This window comes from Misgurnus anguillicaudatus, chromosome 1 (genome assembly GCF_027580225.2).
Source record: "Misgurnus anguillicaudatus chromosome 1, ASM2758022v2, whole genome shotgun sequence".
In the NCBI taxonomy this organism is placed as follows: Eukaryota; Metazoa; Chordata; class Actinopteri; order Cypriniformes; family Cobitidae; genus Misgurnus; species Misgurnus anguillicaudatus.
In genome coordinates, this window is record NC_073337.2 from 19,872,680 (window position 1) to 19,887,335 (window position 14,656).

Genomic DNA, 14,656 nt, shown 5'->3' on the forward strand with positions numbered 1-14,656 from the left:
CTTTACCACAACTTAAGCTGTAATCGTTACTGTCCCATTGATATATTTTTAAAGTCTCGATCAAAGTTCAGGGCTGCTCCGTTGATAATGTCTCGTGTCTGTTCGTGCAGAACAGATAGTAGAAATCTGTTACGTCACGTGTCCAGACTGAATATCGCTCGCGAGCTCATGGCTTCTGTTATACACCGCGTCAGCCTATATTTTCCTCAGACGCAGCTCTGGACTGTTTGCTTTGCTCAGTGGGAGCAGATACCAGAAACTGACACGTAGGTCTTTGGGCCACCAAAACTTGTCGGTCAAGAATCCCAGTACAGACTGTATAAGTAAAAACAAAACGACAATACGCAAGTATAGACTTGTTTATTAATCCTAAATGCCAGTGTATAAAATATGTAATATTTTTGTAGCTTTCAGAACACTACAAAAACTTATATAACCCTATGCCAGTGGTTCTCAAACTTTTTTGGCGTGGGGCACCCCTTAGAAAAATTAAAGGGGACATTTCACAATAATTTTTTATTGTCTCCAGACTATTTATGTGACGTTTTAGCTCAAAATACCATATTGATAATTTATTATAGCAGGTTAAAATTGACAATTTGGTTAATAAATGTGCCGTTATAGGTGTATCCTTTTAAATACAAAAAAGCTGATCTCTGCACTAAATGGCAGGGCTATGGTTGGATAGTGCAGATTAAGGGGCTGTATTATCCTCTTCTGACATCACAAGGGGAGTCACATTTCAATAAACTATTTTTTCACATTCTTGCAGAGAATGGTTACTGGGTTGATCTTTTTTTTTACATTTTCTAGGTTGATAGAAGCACTGGGGACCCAAATATAGCACCATGTTTTTTGTGGTAAAAGTGAATTAACCATGTTATTTGGTATATTGATTACTATTAGCAAAACCATGGTTTTACTTACTACAGTAACCACGGTTTAAGTGGTTTTCTGAACACCATGTTTTTTGTGGTAACCATAGTTTTACAGTAACCGTGGTTTCTGGTTTTAACTGTAGTATAACCATGGTTAAATTTCGTAAGGCCCCCTTGTGTACAGTTCTATTTTAGTGCTGTTGGTTAGTAGCCTTCATTTTCTGAAGTTTGATTACACAGAATTTATAACAAAATAAATATATTTTATAAAATGTCATAAAACTGGGGCCACCCTGGCACAATCTCGCAGCCCCCAGTTTGAGAACCACTGCCCTATGCAATATAAGCTCTGCCAAAAATGTACACTGAGGTCAGACATAACCTTTCCAACCAGTGCGCATGTTGTGATTTTCAAGAAAAAAAATTATTTGTATTTTGTCTTGTTCTCAGTAAAAATTCTTAAATTAAGATGCTTTTTTCTTGATAAGCAAATGACCCAAGAAAATAAGTCTATTTTTTTAGACCAGAAATATCAAATTTAAGTGATTTTGTGCATAAAACAAGCAAAAAAAATCTGCCAATGGGTTAGCAAATTTTTCTTGAGTTTTTCTTCAATTTAGTGTTTAAGAAACATTTTCAAGATTTTTTTTGCTTATCCCATTGGCAGATTTTTTTTAGATTCTAAGAAAGATACTAAGAAACTTTTTTCTTGAAAATCATTTTTTGCAGTGTGTATGTTTTGAAACTAGGAGGACAACCCCGTCTTTAATTTTCATCATACACTGTTTTAATAAAGGCTTTGACTTGAATGTAAACATTTATTCCACGTTGTGAAAGAAAATGCTGCAATATTTATTGTATATTGCCAGATATGAATTTTGGTCATTATTGGCATACCCTATGTCATGGCTTTTATTATAGTTTTGATTTTGCTCATCTATGTATCATAAAAAGCAGCAAAGTACCTCCCTAGTCTTACTCGACTCTATAGTGGATTCAAAATAAAATGTAAAGATATTTTCCGTCCAAGGTTGTGGTAACCGAAGCCTGTGTATTTATTCATCCAGTCAGTAATTATAAAGGCAGGGCTACCAAACCTCTCTAGAGAAAAGGGTGAACTCTTCCCTGACTCAAACCAAAAACTACATGTAGTGTATTTGAATTCATTTCAGGAGTTTTGATGAATGTAAGTGACGTGACATCTGATTAGATCAACTTCTTTCAGACATCTAAAAAGGATTTCAAAATGTTATCCCTAAAGCAAAAAATGTGCATGATGAGGCTTGTAAACATTAGTGCTGTGAAGACATCTCAAAGCTGCCCATTCAAATGCTAATGAACACAAACACACAGACAGTGTGAACTAATCTTTTATCTCACACGGGCTGGGTTTTGCCCTGAGGAACGCTGATTTTTTTTGCCACAGAGTGTTTGGCCTTTGTGTTAAGCTGTATTTGTTCATTAATTCTCTGATGTTATCCGTTTTTATTTGTGTATGTCATGGGTCTCCAACTCTTTTTCTGCAGATTTCAGTTCCAACCCCAATCAAATACACCTGAACCTGCCAATCAAGTTGTTCAGGGCTACATAAAAATTAGAGGCAGGTGTGTTGGAGTAGGGTTGGAACTAAAATTTGCAAGACAGGTGCCCTTCAGGAACAACGTTAGAGACCCATGGGGTATGTCATTGTTGTTCAGCACAAACAAACAGGTCCAGAAGGAACCATGGGAACCTTGGGCTCTCAGCAGTTCTCCCCTGTGCCTGTTTTTGACTTGATTGTTTGTATCATGCACTGCCAATATTACTCTCATCACCTGATAGTTTCGTGATTTGATCAATTGCTGGAAGGGTAAACTATAAAACTATGATGAGCAGAGTTACCCCTGAATGAACAAGTACCCCTGAATTGTTTATATCATGCACTCATTGATTTTTTTTATCCCCACAGGTCTTGTCCGGTTGTGCTATCATTGTTAGGGGTCAACCACGAGGAGGCCCGCCTCCAGAACGACAGATCAACCTGAGTAACATCCGTGCTGGAGCTCTTGCCCGTCGTGCCGCTCAGGGCCAACCAGAGAGCAAGGACATACCAGATGAGGTGAACTTCCCCCTCTTTCTATTAATGCTAGTTCTTATTTAGGAGCTGGTATTCGACCAGAGAATATTAACCTCTCTGTAACCTAGCCTGCATTTACACTTAAAACTGAATGTTGACATTATCTTTATATAAGTCTTACAAGATTTAATACATGTTTATAAAACAAAAATTGATGCTGTCAAAAGGTAATTGTAAAGTTACAAATGATATCCATATCAGCGAAGTCACAATATAATATAAATAAATCCTCTTTTAATTTGGACTCAGTTAAAATAAGTGTCTGAACCAAACATAAATGAATCGAGCATACATTTTAATTAACTTTGTTTCATTGTAATTGAAGTGATTTTAACCCCTTCAGACCCTGCGTTCACTGGAATGGTCATCACGTTTTGTGGGTCAAACCAACAAAAATGCTGATCAACCAATCAAAATAAGGCACACTGATTAAACACCTGAAAAATCAGGTCTTAAGGATTAATTGGTTTTGCATCAGTTTGAGTTTTAAAGGTTATTGTAAAAAAAAAAATTGTCCCAAAGTGCCTTTCCCACAGTGGAAATGCATGAACATGTGAACATGTTTGTATTAGGGATGCGCCGAATCTTCAGCAACTGAAACTATTCGTCCGAACATAAAAAGCATTATGGGTGTTCAGACAAATAAGTGAAAAGAAGAATCAATGTTTCAGTGTGAAAGCCATGCACTGTTTATAAATGCAACAAAAAAGTTGTCAGTGTCGAAAGCTGCTTTTTTCCTATTTTCAGCTGAATAGTTTTAGCTGAAATATAATATATAATCTTTTTTTCCTAAAATTAAATGCGTGCGTGTGTATATATTTTTCATATAAGTAATTATATATATTAAGTATGTACACACATTATGTAAAAAACCTTTTCTTCTGCAAACAATGTTACGATTAAAATAAATTTTTTTTGTATATTTGTGTGCTCTAGAGCAAGTAAAATATCTTTATTAATCCTCGTCTGTCTGGTATTGAATTGCTGTGAATAGCTTTGTTTTTTCTAGATGTATATACATTTTTATATTTATATATTTATTTTATATAAAAATACTTGATATATAAATATATTTTTTCTTAAATGATGCATGTATTTGTGTGTTTATATATTATCAATTTTTATTATTATTATACACAGTGCATACATGTGTGATGTAAACAAAAAAATTTATTCTGCAAACGATTAGTCGCGATTAATTGCATGCAGCCCTACTTGAACCCTATACAAAAATTTGTCTTTTGTATATTTGTGTGCTCTAGGGCAAGTAAACATCCTTGCTTAATTTTTGTCCCTCTGGCATTGAATGGCTGTAAATAGCTTTGTATTTTTTCTTCTGTGCAGCCATGGGCCTTCCAAGCCAGAGAGTTCCTGCGCAAGAAGGTTATTGGCAAAGAAGTGTGTTTCATCGTAGACAAACCAAAAGGCATTCAGAGCAGAGAATACGGCATGATGTTTCTGGGAAAAGGTGAGCAATATTTATGGTTGTAATTATGAATATTTTTACAGAAGATCTGCTGTTAAAAAGTGTGCATTCTGGGTCCCTGACGTCATATGCATGATTGAGATATTTGGTTTAACACTATAGTATAGTTGTCATAGTAACTTGTCCCTTCTGGATTTGATTTCTCCATAGACACAACAGGAGAAAATATTGCTGAGTCCCTGGTGGCAGAGGGTCTCGCCACAGTGCGCAGAGAGGGCATCAGAGGAAACAAGTGAGAAACCTGCATCCTATCATTTCCTTACTGCTAGACGCACAGAGAAATGCTTTGTTCTGCATTGAGTAGGCTAGTGTCAGTGCAGATCACGCACCCATTGTCACAACGTTCACAATGTTTACGAGGTCTGTCTGCATTTTTCTTTGTCTGAGGTCATGATGCCACAATAGTTGTTTTGTTACAAAAACTACAGGGTGATTTGTGCATTCATATCTAGTTTCTCCATTTGATCTCTTACTCCCTCTTCTGGTCACATTCACTCATCGCAAGTTTCTCCATCCTTTTCCCTCATTGCCGGCTAGCGATGGTGTAATATTGTCCTAAGCTTTTGGGAATTAATGATGCGTGTGTTGGCTCTGTGAAATGGCCCTGAACAATTGCCAATGGAATCTGTTTGCTTTAGGCTCATTTTCCCTGTAGGAGATGGTGTTTTTTGTCCGTCTGGTTCCTCTGCAGCCTTTAACAGCCTCTCATTAGCCAGTCCTGCTGTGGCCCATCACAGACCACTGGATCGACTATCATCATCTCCGAAGGAAGCGTGTTTAAACCTGGGCTGCACTTTGCCCAACAGCTCTTAGTTATGCACACCCGCATCAGGCTGGATGCCCGCTCCCTTCTTTATGAGACTCTCTGTTTCGAAAAGATGAGGAGAAATAAAACTTTACTAGACAAAGATGGCAGCTGAGATTTGGCAGGCTGTTATTTTCTGTAGTTAAAATTTATGAAGGCTTCAGATAATTGGAGCTTTGGGCTTCGTGTGTAACAGGCAGAAGGGGACTTTTCTTTTGACATTTGCACTGTCAGGATTGTCTATTACTGCATGAGTGATTTTTGTGTTTTTAAGTGTCTTGTTAATGCCAGTGAGCTTTGTGTTTGTGTCCAGTAGCATCCTAGCTCCGTCCATAGCTGCCCACATTATTTTACTTGCTGTCAGTTGTACACAAAACTGGAAATAAATTGGTTAAGTTGTGATCAGAGTGCCCAGCTGCCACACAAATTCTGTCTTGTATAATTATTAGTACATATTATTGCATATAAATAGTCTATATATGTTTTTTTAATATGTTCGTGCATATAGGCTTTCAAGTTTATTTCTGCACCAATATATTATAAATTATTAGATTCACTTGCAAAATGTAGTTCACGCTTTTGTTAATGAGATGGTTCCCTCCTTTTTAACATGGATGCGCATGACTAGTCTAGACTACTAATATTTGTTTTACAGGCTTTAATGTAAAATATACATGTATTAATTAGTGTGTGTTTGTAATTGTTTTGGCAATTCAGATAACAGATAATTTAAATATTTGTGACCTGTGCTGGCAAAATGAGTCAGAATGCGCACCGTCTAATTTTGAGCAAAAAGAAAGTCTAAATGTCAATTTTGGTCAATTTAGTTTTTTCTTAAAAATAAGTACATTCAGTCCTCATCTAGCCGATCTCAATGCTCTAAATAGTCATTAAAGTTTTAAAATAATCTTTCTTTGTTTTCTTAGAGGCGTACTGTCCTAAATGCTTAATCTAATACAAAGATACATGTCCATCCACATGGGCGTGACATTTTGGTTTTAACAAATGCAGAATTTAGTGTAGGACTTGCTTGATGTTAAAAGAGTTATTAGGAGAGATAAGACATGAACACGCTCTTCCTCATGCTGACTGACAGATCTGAAGCGTGCACAGACGCGCGAGCCTGATATATAGACATCTACACAGAATTACAGTTTTAAAAATATCTGTTTTGACAAGAATTCACGCAGATTTAATCTGTTATGTGACTGTTTTGTTAACTGTTGGGGAAAAATATCTGTTGTGTTACAATATATTAGATCCTTGCATTACAGTAGATCTTAAAGCTGACTGTCTAAATGTCAATCAAACAGTAAAAGAAAGAAAAAAGTAGAACATATATATTTTCCTATAGATATTGTTTTTGGCTGTGTGTGTTTCAAATCTATTAGTTTCATGGTTTCCAGCAGAACATTTGTTAGTTAAAGGAACAGTATGTAGGATTGTGGCCAAAACTGGTATTGCAATCACAAAACTTGTGGCTAAAACTGGTACTGCAATCACACAACTAGTGGCCAATACACAACATGACAACATAAAAATCAGTTGAGGGCTGCAACTACACTTTTTAAATGACAATATCCTGGCCAGACCACTGTTGTGAGTGATATAAGTGTTTGAAATGAAAATGATTTCTTAATGTCTAGTGACATATCAAGGCCATTTTATGATTAATTTCTTACATACTGTTCCTTTAAGGTCGTAGGGTTGGGCAAGGGGTTGGGGCCAGGGGCATGGCAATCAAAGGGGCGGGGCGTACACGTCATGATGAAAATTAAAATATTTTTATTTAAAACACTCAAATAAAACTTAATTTTGAAGAAACTATGACAGAAAAGGAACACATACTAGATTATAAATGAATTAAATCTTTTTAAATGTTTTCTAACGGGAATAGCTGCGTCTTGAGGTGAAACTAAAGGGTTAATAAACACAAACTAAATCAGCTGTTGTAGAACATCTGGCGAACGATGATAGATAGCGCAGAAATTGTAAAAACAGATTATTTCCCACTATTAATTACATTATCTTAAAGGAGTGTAACTACACTAGAATTTAAATAATGCACATAAATAACGTGAGCAAGAGTGCTCAACAATTATATAGAATCAACAGGCACGTGCAACCTAGCTAGCAGGTTGCTCAAACAACAAAATCACCAGCCAACTTACTTTAAATTTGCAAGAACTATAGACGAATTCAATAACAGGCTTAAATAACCCCAAAACATAAGTCCACTTACAGTTCTCACAGACACGTGTTTTATCAACTGGCTATCCTCCAGACATGACGGACCACGTCTTTATCTCATTTCAGCCGTGCCGGCTCGCGGTGTGAAGAGCGTCCGCGCTATTCTCTGAGATGCACTTGACGGAATTATTATTTTTTGAACGACCTAGTTAAAGGAATAGTCTACCCTTTTGCCATATTAAACTATGGTATTAATTCAACTTAAATCTTTTTTCAATGCGTGCACTGTACAGCGCGTTGTGAATGTGTTCATTCCTATGGTACCAAAAAAAGTTTTATTTTGTGGCACCATACTTACTGGTATAACTCCTCAGGTAACAATCTTTAAATAGGGAAAACACCGAAGTGTTTGGTGGCTTTCCTGTTTGGTACCATAGGAATGAATGGGTCTAGGCTAAATGCTAACACATTCACAACGCACCAGTGCACGCATTGAAAAAAGATAGATATGTATTAATTTGTCTAAGTTGAGGTAATAACATAGTTTAATATGGAAAAAGGGTAGACTATTCCTTTAAGGCGGTAGGGTTTCCCAGCTTAGGTGGGCCGCCCGAATTGAAAAGTGCTTTGGGAAACCCTGAGTTTTAAGGTATGGATGAGGTGATTTTGCTTTTAAAACCTCAAAAAATTTAGATTTTTCCAAAAACCGACCCTGTCAACTTCAAACAAGTGTAGCTCTGGCATTTTTCATCAGATTCCAACAAATCATACATTGATAAACATAATATATTTTTTTTATTTGCTCATTCTGAATTATATTGCCTGCACAGGCCACATTTAGAGTTTTAACACCATCGGGTTGTCTGATTTCCCCTGGGTTGCCCGTTTAGACGTCATGAGAAATTGGTTAGCTTCCTGTAACACTAGTTTATTTTATTGATACAGTTTTGTAAAATATTGTTAAATTTAGATATTATTGTTAGATACGGCTATTTTGTTATCGGAAAAACACAGAACATAGTGCATTTTCTCCACAGCTGGCATTATTGTCAGCAGAATACGGAACAGACATACTGTACTTAAGGATGACAGGTGCCCAATTTAACTCTTATAAAACCACTGTGTGCAAGCTAATAAATAAACATCTGTGTGCTGCATACCTATGGTATCTTGGGATTTGCTTGGAACTTGATGGTACTTTTTATCAAAATCCAAAACATTTTCTTTTCTTCTGCATTAAATAAAGTAAATCTGATATTCCAGCAAAATGCGTTTGAATCAGGTGATGGTGTGTTTTCATCTTTCATCATCAAAACATGAATATAAATGGTAAAGATTAGATTAATATAAATTGATATTTCCATCAAAACATTCACATTTCATTTTCATTATTAGTTTGTTGTCCAAGCCAAGACTAATGCAGAGATGTTGCATTATTAAATGATCGCTGGTCAAACACTGACTGATTTCTACATCCAAAATCTTCTTTTCATCATAGTTTCTGATTTATGCTATTTTTTCTTTCTGTACTGCTTATTCCTCTATAAGTGTGCTTTACTCCGTGCTACTCGAACCGATAAAGGCTTATTCAAAATCTGACAAGCGTCTGCAGTGGTCAGCCAGTTTAATTCTCTTTAGAGATAATGATGGCTTTTAGAGCATCAGAGGCGTTCATTTAAACTTGTGTTGGCTTTTGATAATAAACTCATTTAAGGAGCTTATCGGGGCTTTAGAAAGGCTCTGCTCAATGAGAAACATCCACTTCTGTTGCTCAAAACATTGAAGTTTTGAGGAGAAAAGTTGCGTATTTTTTCTTTATTGTATGTGGTAAACTCTTGGGTTGATATTTACTGGACTTTGTATTGTGTGTTTCAGTCCTGAACAGGCCAGACTGTGCGATTTGGAGGACCAAGCGAAGGCTAACAAAAAGGGTATGTGGTCTGAAGGTGGAGGTGCACACACCATTCGGGATCTGAAGTATGTCATTGAAAACCCTCGTAACTTCGTGGACTCACATCACCAGAAACCAGTCAACGGTAAGATGAAATGAGCTTTATATTTTTGAACAAAGGCATGATAGAACTTCAATCATGAGATTAAATAACTTATTCATGGACTGCTTGTGTAAGCCGTGTTTGATGCCTCAAAACAGGGCTTGTTCAAAAGCCTGCCGATAAATCAGGCAAAAAAGATTTCTTAAAAGTCATATGTGACCCTGGATCACAAAACCAGTCATGGTTCACACGGGTATATTTGTAGCAATAGCCAACAATACAATGTATGGGTCAAACTTATCATTTTTTTTAACGCTGAAAGATATTTTGTACATTTCCAACCGTAAATGTTCCAAAAAAAAAAATATCATTAGTAATATGTGTTGCAAAGGACATCATTTGGACAACTTTAAAGGCGATTATCTCAATTATTTTTTTTGCATTTAGGGTAAATATTGTCATATCCTGACCCATATGACTGGTTTTGTGGCATATTATAATTTTATGCAACATAAAATTTGAGAACATATCTTTAAAGTGGTAGAAATAAAATGCAAGGTTTTCTGAAATAAATACCAGAAGGAAGCGCTACAGTTTCATAAATCAGTGAATGGTTTAGATCACCGAGAATAGCTTTGGTTTTGCTCTGCGCACAGCTCATTTCTCCAATTTAAACCGAATGCTAACAGTCATGAGAGTTTAACCTTCATCAGAGAGCGGCCAACTCATTGTAAATGATCATGAGTCACTAAATGCTACAGAACTGTGCCCTGTTTCGCACCACCATTAATGGGCTGATTGAATGCTAATCAAAAGTCAAAGTTGTGTAACTGTATTTGTGAAGTTTGTGTATTTGAAAAAAATACACTTAGCCACATGACCTGTAATGGTTTAGTGATGAATCACCTGCTTAGTGGATTATTTCACAGCAGTCGCTGCTTAGTAATGGAAAGGGAGCTGTGCATTTTTGTACACATGGTGTTTTTTAAAAAGACCCCTAATGTAAGTGTTTTTTTTGGGCTTTCATCATTTGCAATATTTCTAGTTGTATCTTTAGTGATTTTGCAACTGTTTACTATGAGGTTTTTGCCAAAAAGCTTGCATGCACTTAGAGGGTTTTGCAGCAAAAGACATTCAAATTTGTTAAATACCATTAAATGACTAAATGACTATAATGAAAATAATGCATTTCACTTACTTACTCATAACCTTTTCATTGCCATTAAAGTGAAATTACTGAACCTGGACATTAGAGCCTGATAAAAAATGCTAATTTACAAAAAAAAAACCTCAGGTGCACTTTTTTGCATCTTAAGACGGTTTTGCATCTTAACTCTGTGACAAACAATGTGTGACCTCTCTGTTTGTAAAACAGAAAGTTAAATAAACATTGATTCATGACTGATTTTCACTCTTGACAGCCATTATTGAACATGTGCGTGACGGCTGCATGGTCCGAGCTCTTCTACTGCCCGACTACTATCTAGTGACAGTCTTGCTATCTGGAGTCAAGGTGAGGTTCAGTTGTTGTCTCCATAGCATCATGAATAGTGAATCATAACAGTCCTATGCTCAATGTCTAATATTAAAGCTAATATTAATGTTTCTCATTTGTATATTTCTTTATATCTATATATTGTATTTAAACCCTCCCAATTTCTTTGACCAAACCTGAACCCCATATACCATCTTCCAGACCTTAAAGGGACACTTCATCCATTTGCATTAAGCTTTGTATAGTTAGAACCCCAGTCAAGTTTTTGAATGATCGTGCATCATTTACTCAGTTGCCTCTGAGACAGGAGAAATACAGATTTCAGTGTTGCACTTCCTTCTTTCAATGATGTAAAAATCATCATTTTGCATCATTGAAAGCAGGAAGTCCAATATCTTTGTTGAGGGGGTGAGACTACAAACACCCCTTTTCTCGGTCAAATAGGCATCAAATTCGAAATGTATGCTACATTTTGACTACAAATATGACGCACTTTCAATAAAGATTCATGTTTCTATGGGTGAAATGCTCCTTTAACCAACTTTATTTTGCCTGACTTTAAAAATTCTTTAGCTTTGCATTTTTTGGAGAAAAACATGACACCGGAGATGTTGGCTGTAAATCACTGTTCAAGTTTCTGTTTCTCAGTGTGACAGCAGATATGCAATTTGCTCTAATGATAATGCTTATGAAAAATCTGTCTCCAGTGTCCTACGTTTAAGCGGGAAGCAGATGGCACCGAGACCCCCGAACCCTTCGCAGCAGAAGCAAAGTTCTTCACAGAGTCCCGACTGCTCCAGAGAGATGTGCAGATCATTCTGGAGTCCTGCCCCAACCAGGTCATCCTGGGCACCATCCTGCACCCGGTATGTCATGTCATCTTTCTCTGATTTCTCTCATAGTGTCTTTGACTGCAGTGAAAATGTGCTCCTCTAAATTGGTATTTAAGCTAGGGCATCTATTTTTGGTTATTAAATTATAAAATGTAAAACGTACATGAGCATGTGTTTAGTTATGAAGATCCACAGATCCAGACTTGTGGACAGGTTTGCCCATCAATTTAAAAAGTTAAGATAAACTAATCTTACGTCCACATGAACACCCAACAACTTGGTATGAAGCGCTGTCAAGAGCGTGCCGAAATATATCCCCAACCATAAAGCCATGTTGGCCATTACATTAGTCTCGCCTCCGCATGAACCAGAACGTCACAAGCTAAAACTCTAGTTTCATCGGCTAAACGACAACATTGCAACCGGCGTTTGCAAAAATCTTCACCCTAGCAGGAAATTTCATAAAAGATCGGTTTCAGTCACCTGATGCTGGGTTTGCAGGTGGACGAATGGCCAAACTGCATAGAACAGGCTACAGTATTGGCAAATACTTGTGTACGTGTGTACAAGGCCACAGTCTGCATTGTACGTCACAAAATTTGTGAGGTAATGTTGCATACAGTTAGTCTTGTAGTCGAGTTCAACTCGATTTCAAGTCAAGACCAGAGATCAAGTGCCAAGTCCAGATAAAGCTGGATTTTGACTTGGTCTTGATTTAGACTCAAGTTGGACTCGATTACACCACTGCATATAGTCGATATAAATGATTGGTGGACCCCTTGTATAGATGGCCTAAATATATAGCCCTACTCTTATTCTATCGTCCAACCTGTTTCCCTTTTTAAGCAAGGTCAATGTACCTGTCATGATGCATGCGGCCCCGTGAGAGTGCAGATGAGGCCACATTTTGGAACCTGGAAATAAGTTTGCGCTTTCGGTAGGAATGATTGTCTGCACTGACAGTTTGTCTCTGTGGTCCGCGCTGTTGTGTAAAACACCCCGTGCTCATTTCTGTTATTTATGATGTGAATGGAAACAGTCCCGAGCTGAACCTGACGGGACGCAGCCAGACTACAAATGGGCCCCTGAGACAACCTGACTTTTGTACATGCATTCACTCTGATGCTATCACTGAATAGTCTATTCTTTAAATGCCGTCGAAATATTTTGTCAGGTCGAGGGATGAGTCCCAGTGGACGTCTAGTAGTCTATTTCGATGGGGGGGGACAAGACTTAATTTAAAGGGATAGTTCACTCAAAAATGAAAATTCTATAATTTTCTAATTTTTGTTATCAACCTGTATGAATTTCTTTTTTTCTGATGAACACAATAGAAGATATTTTGAGAAATTATGGCAAGCGCACAGCTGATTGTAACCATTGACTTCCATAGTAGGAAGAACAAATATGATGGAATTCAATGGGTACCGTCAAGTGTGTGCTTATCATTATTTATAAAAATAGCCTTTTCATTATTTATTATAATACTAACATAATATTTGTTTTCCTACTATGGATTTAATTACATTTTCTGTTTAATGCACTCTGCTATTACAACCTTGATATCTTTAATATAGACTGAGTAAGATCATGTCAAAGATTGAAATAAAAGTGAAATGAAATCACACTTTCATGCTCTTAGTCTCATCATTAGATTTTAAGACTTGATCCTGGATTTCACAGGCTTACCGCATCACTTATCTAACATGATGTCACTTTGTTTATTACAGAACGGGAACATCACAGAGCTGCTTTTGAAGGAAGGCTTTGCACGCTGTGTGGACTGGTCAATGGCTGTGTACACCCAGGGAGCCGATAAACTCCGGGCGGCTGAACGATCAGTGCATCGCAGTTAGATGGACGTCACAGTTTATTAAAATTGTATATAGTGTATATTTCAAAATGCGCTTTTTATCTGAGATGCTGACGGCAGAGCTTATTAAATGTCTCCGTCTACCCTTACTGTGTATCAGCAGAATAGTTTGGCAAGTGTAGCAACTTATCATGCTGCCATTGAAGAAACACCTTTGTGGATATCCACCTGCTAACTTACTGAAGCATAATACCCAATCACAATGAAATATGAAGGCGTATTAGGTTACATGTTTAATCCAATTAAGTGCACTGTATTTTTGGATATATTCCAATTTTTCTCTTTCTAAAACCTTGCAGATCAGCGAAAGAGCGTAAAGTGAGAATCTGGAAGGACTATGTTGCTCCAACAGCTAATCTGGACCAGAAGGACAGACAGTTTGTAGCGAAGGTGAGTTTTGGCCTTCCTGAAAATCTCTCAGACGCCGTTTGTCTTAATCGCATACGAAATGTCGACATGGTTTTCAGAGATGAGGTGAAATTGATGCATGACTACTACAGATGGTCTGTGCTGTTTTGGAAGGTTCCTGAAACGTGTTAGTCTCGAATCAGACTTTAGGTTAAGGTTTGTTTTGCTTAAAAGACTCTTCCACACCAGCAAAGGATGACATTTCACCAGCTGAGTCTCAACATGATAAGAAATGACCTTCTCTCCACTTCATCTTCTCTTCAGACTTCTTTATCCCGGCCTGTTTTGAAGAATACTTGAGCACGGCAGCCTTTATAAAGTGCTGACTGCGGTTGACGTGCTTGTCTCCCTGACGCCTTGTTCTCTATTGTGTCTGTCAGCGAGGCAGGGCTTTCAGGTCTCAGGTGTTTCATTTCGTTTTGCATACTCCGTAAACTCAGCCTTGGGCCGTCTCAGCGGTTCTGTTCAGCTGCAGCCTTCAAAGCTCCCCTGGTAAATTACGCCTGAATCTGTGTTTTTGCTTCCATGGCCCAGAATTCAGGGGGAGAGGTTTAGGCGAACGTTAGCATTGAGGGTTA

The 14,656-nt window shown here is 37.3% G+C and overlaps 1 protein-coding gene across 1 annotated transcript in view; it reads left to right on the forward strand.

Annotated features, from left to right (window-relative positions):
* The window catches only part of snd1 (staphylococcal nuclease and tudor domain containing 1), a 209,615-nt gene that overhangs the window by 996 nt on the left and 193,963 nt on the right, over positions 1-14,656 (forward strand). Inside the window, exons 2-9 of the mRNA XM_073867828.1 lie at positions 2,827-2,976; positions 4,339-4,462; positions 4,631-4,712; positions 9,351-9,511; positions 10,891-10,982; positions 11,672-11,830; positions 13,528-13,633; positions 13,969-14,060. Of these exons, the coding sequence (XP_073723929.1) occupies positions 2,827-2,976; positions 4,339-4,462; positions 4,631-4,712; positions 9,351-9,511; positions 10,891-10,982; positions 11,672-11,830; positions 13,528-13,633; positions 13,969-14,060 (966 nt within the window). The remainder of the gene's footprint in view (positions 1-2,826; positions 2,977-4,338; positions 4,463-4,630; positions 4,713-9,350; positions 9,512-10,890; positions 10,983-11,671; positions 11,831-13,527; positions 13,634-13,968; positions 14,061-14,656) is intronic.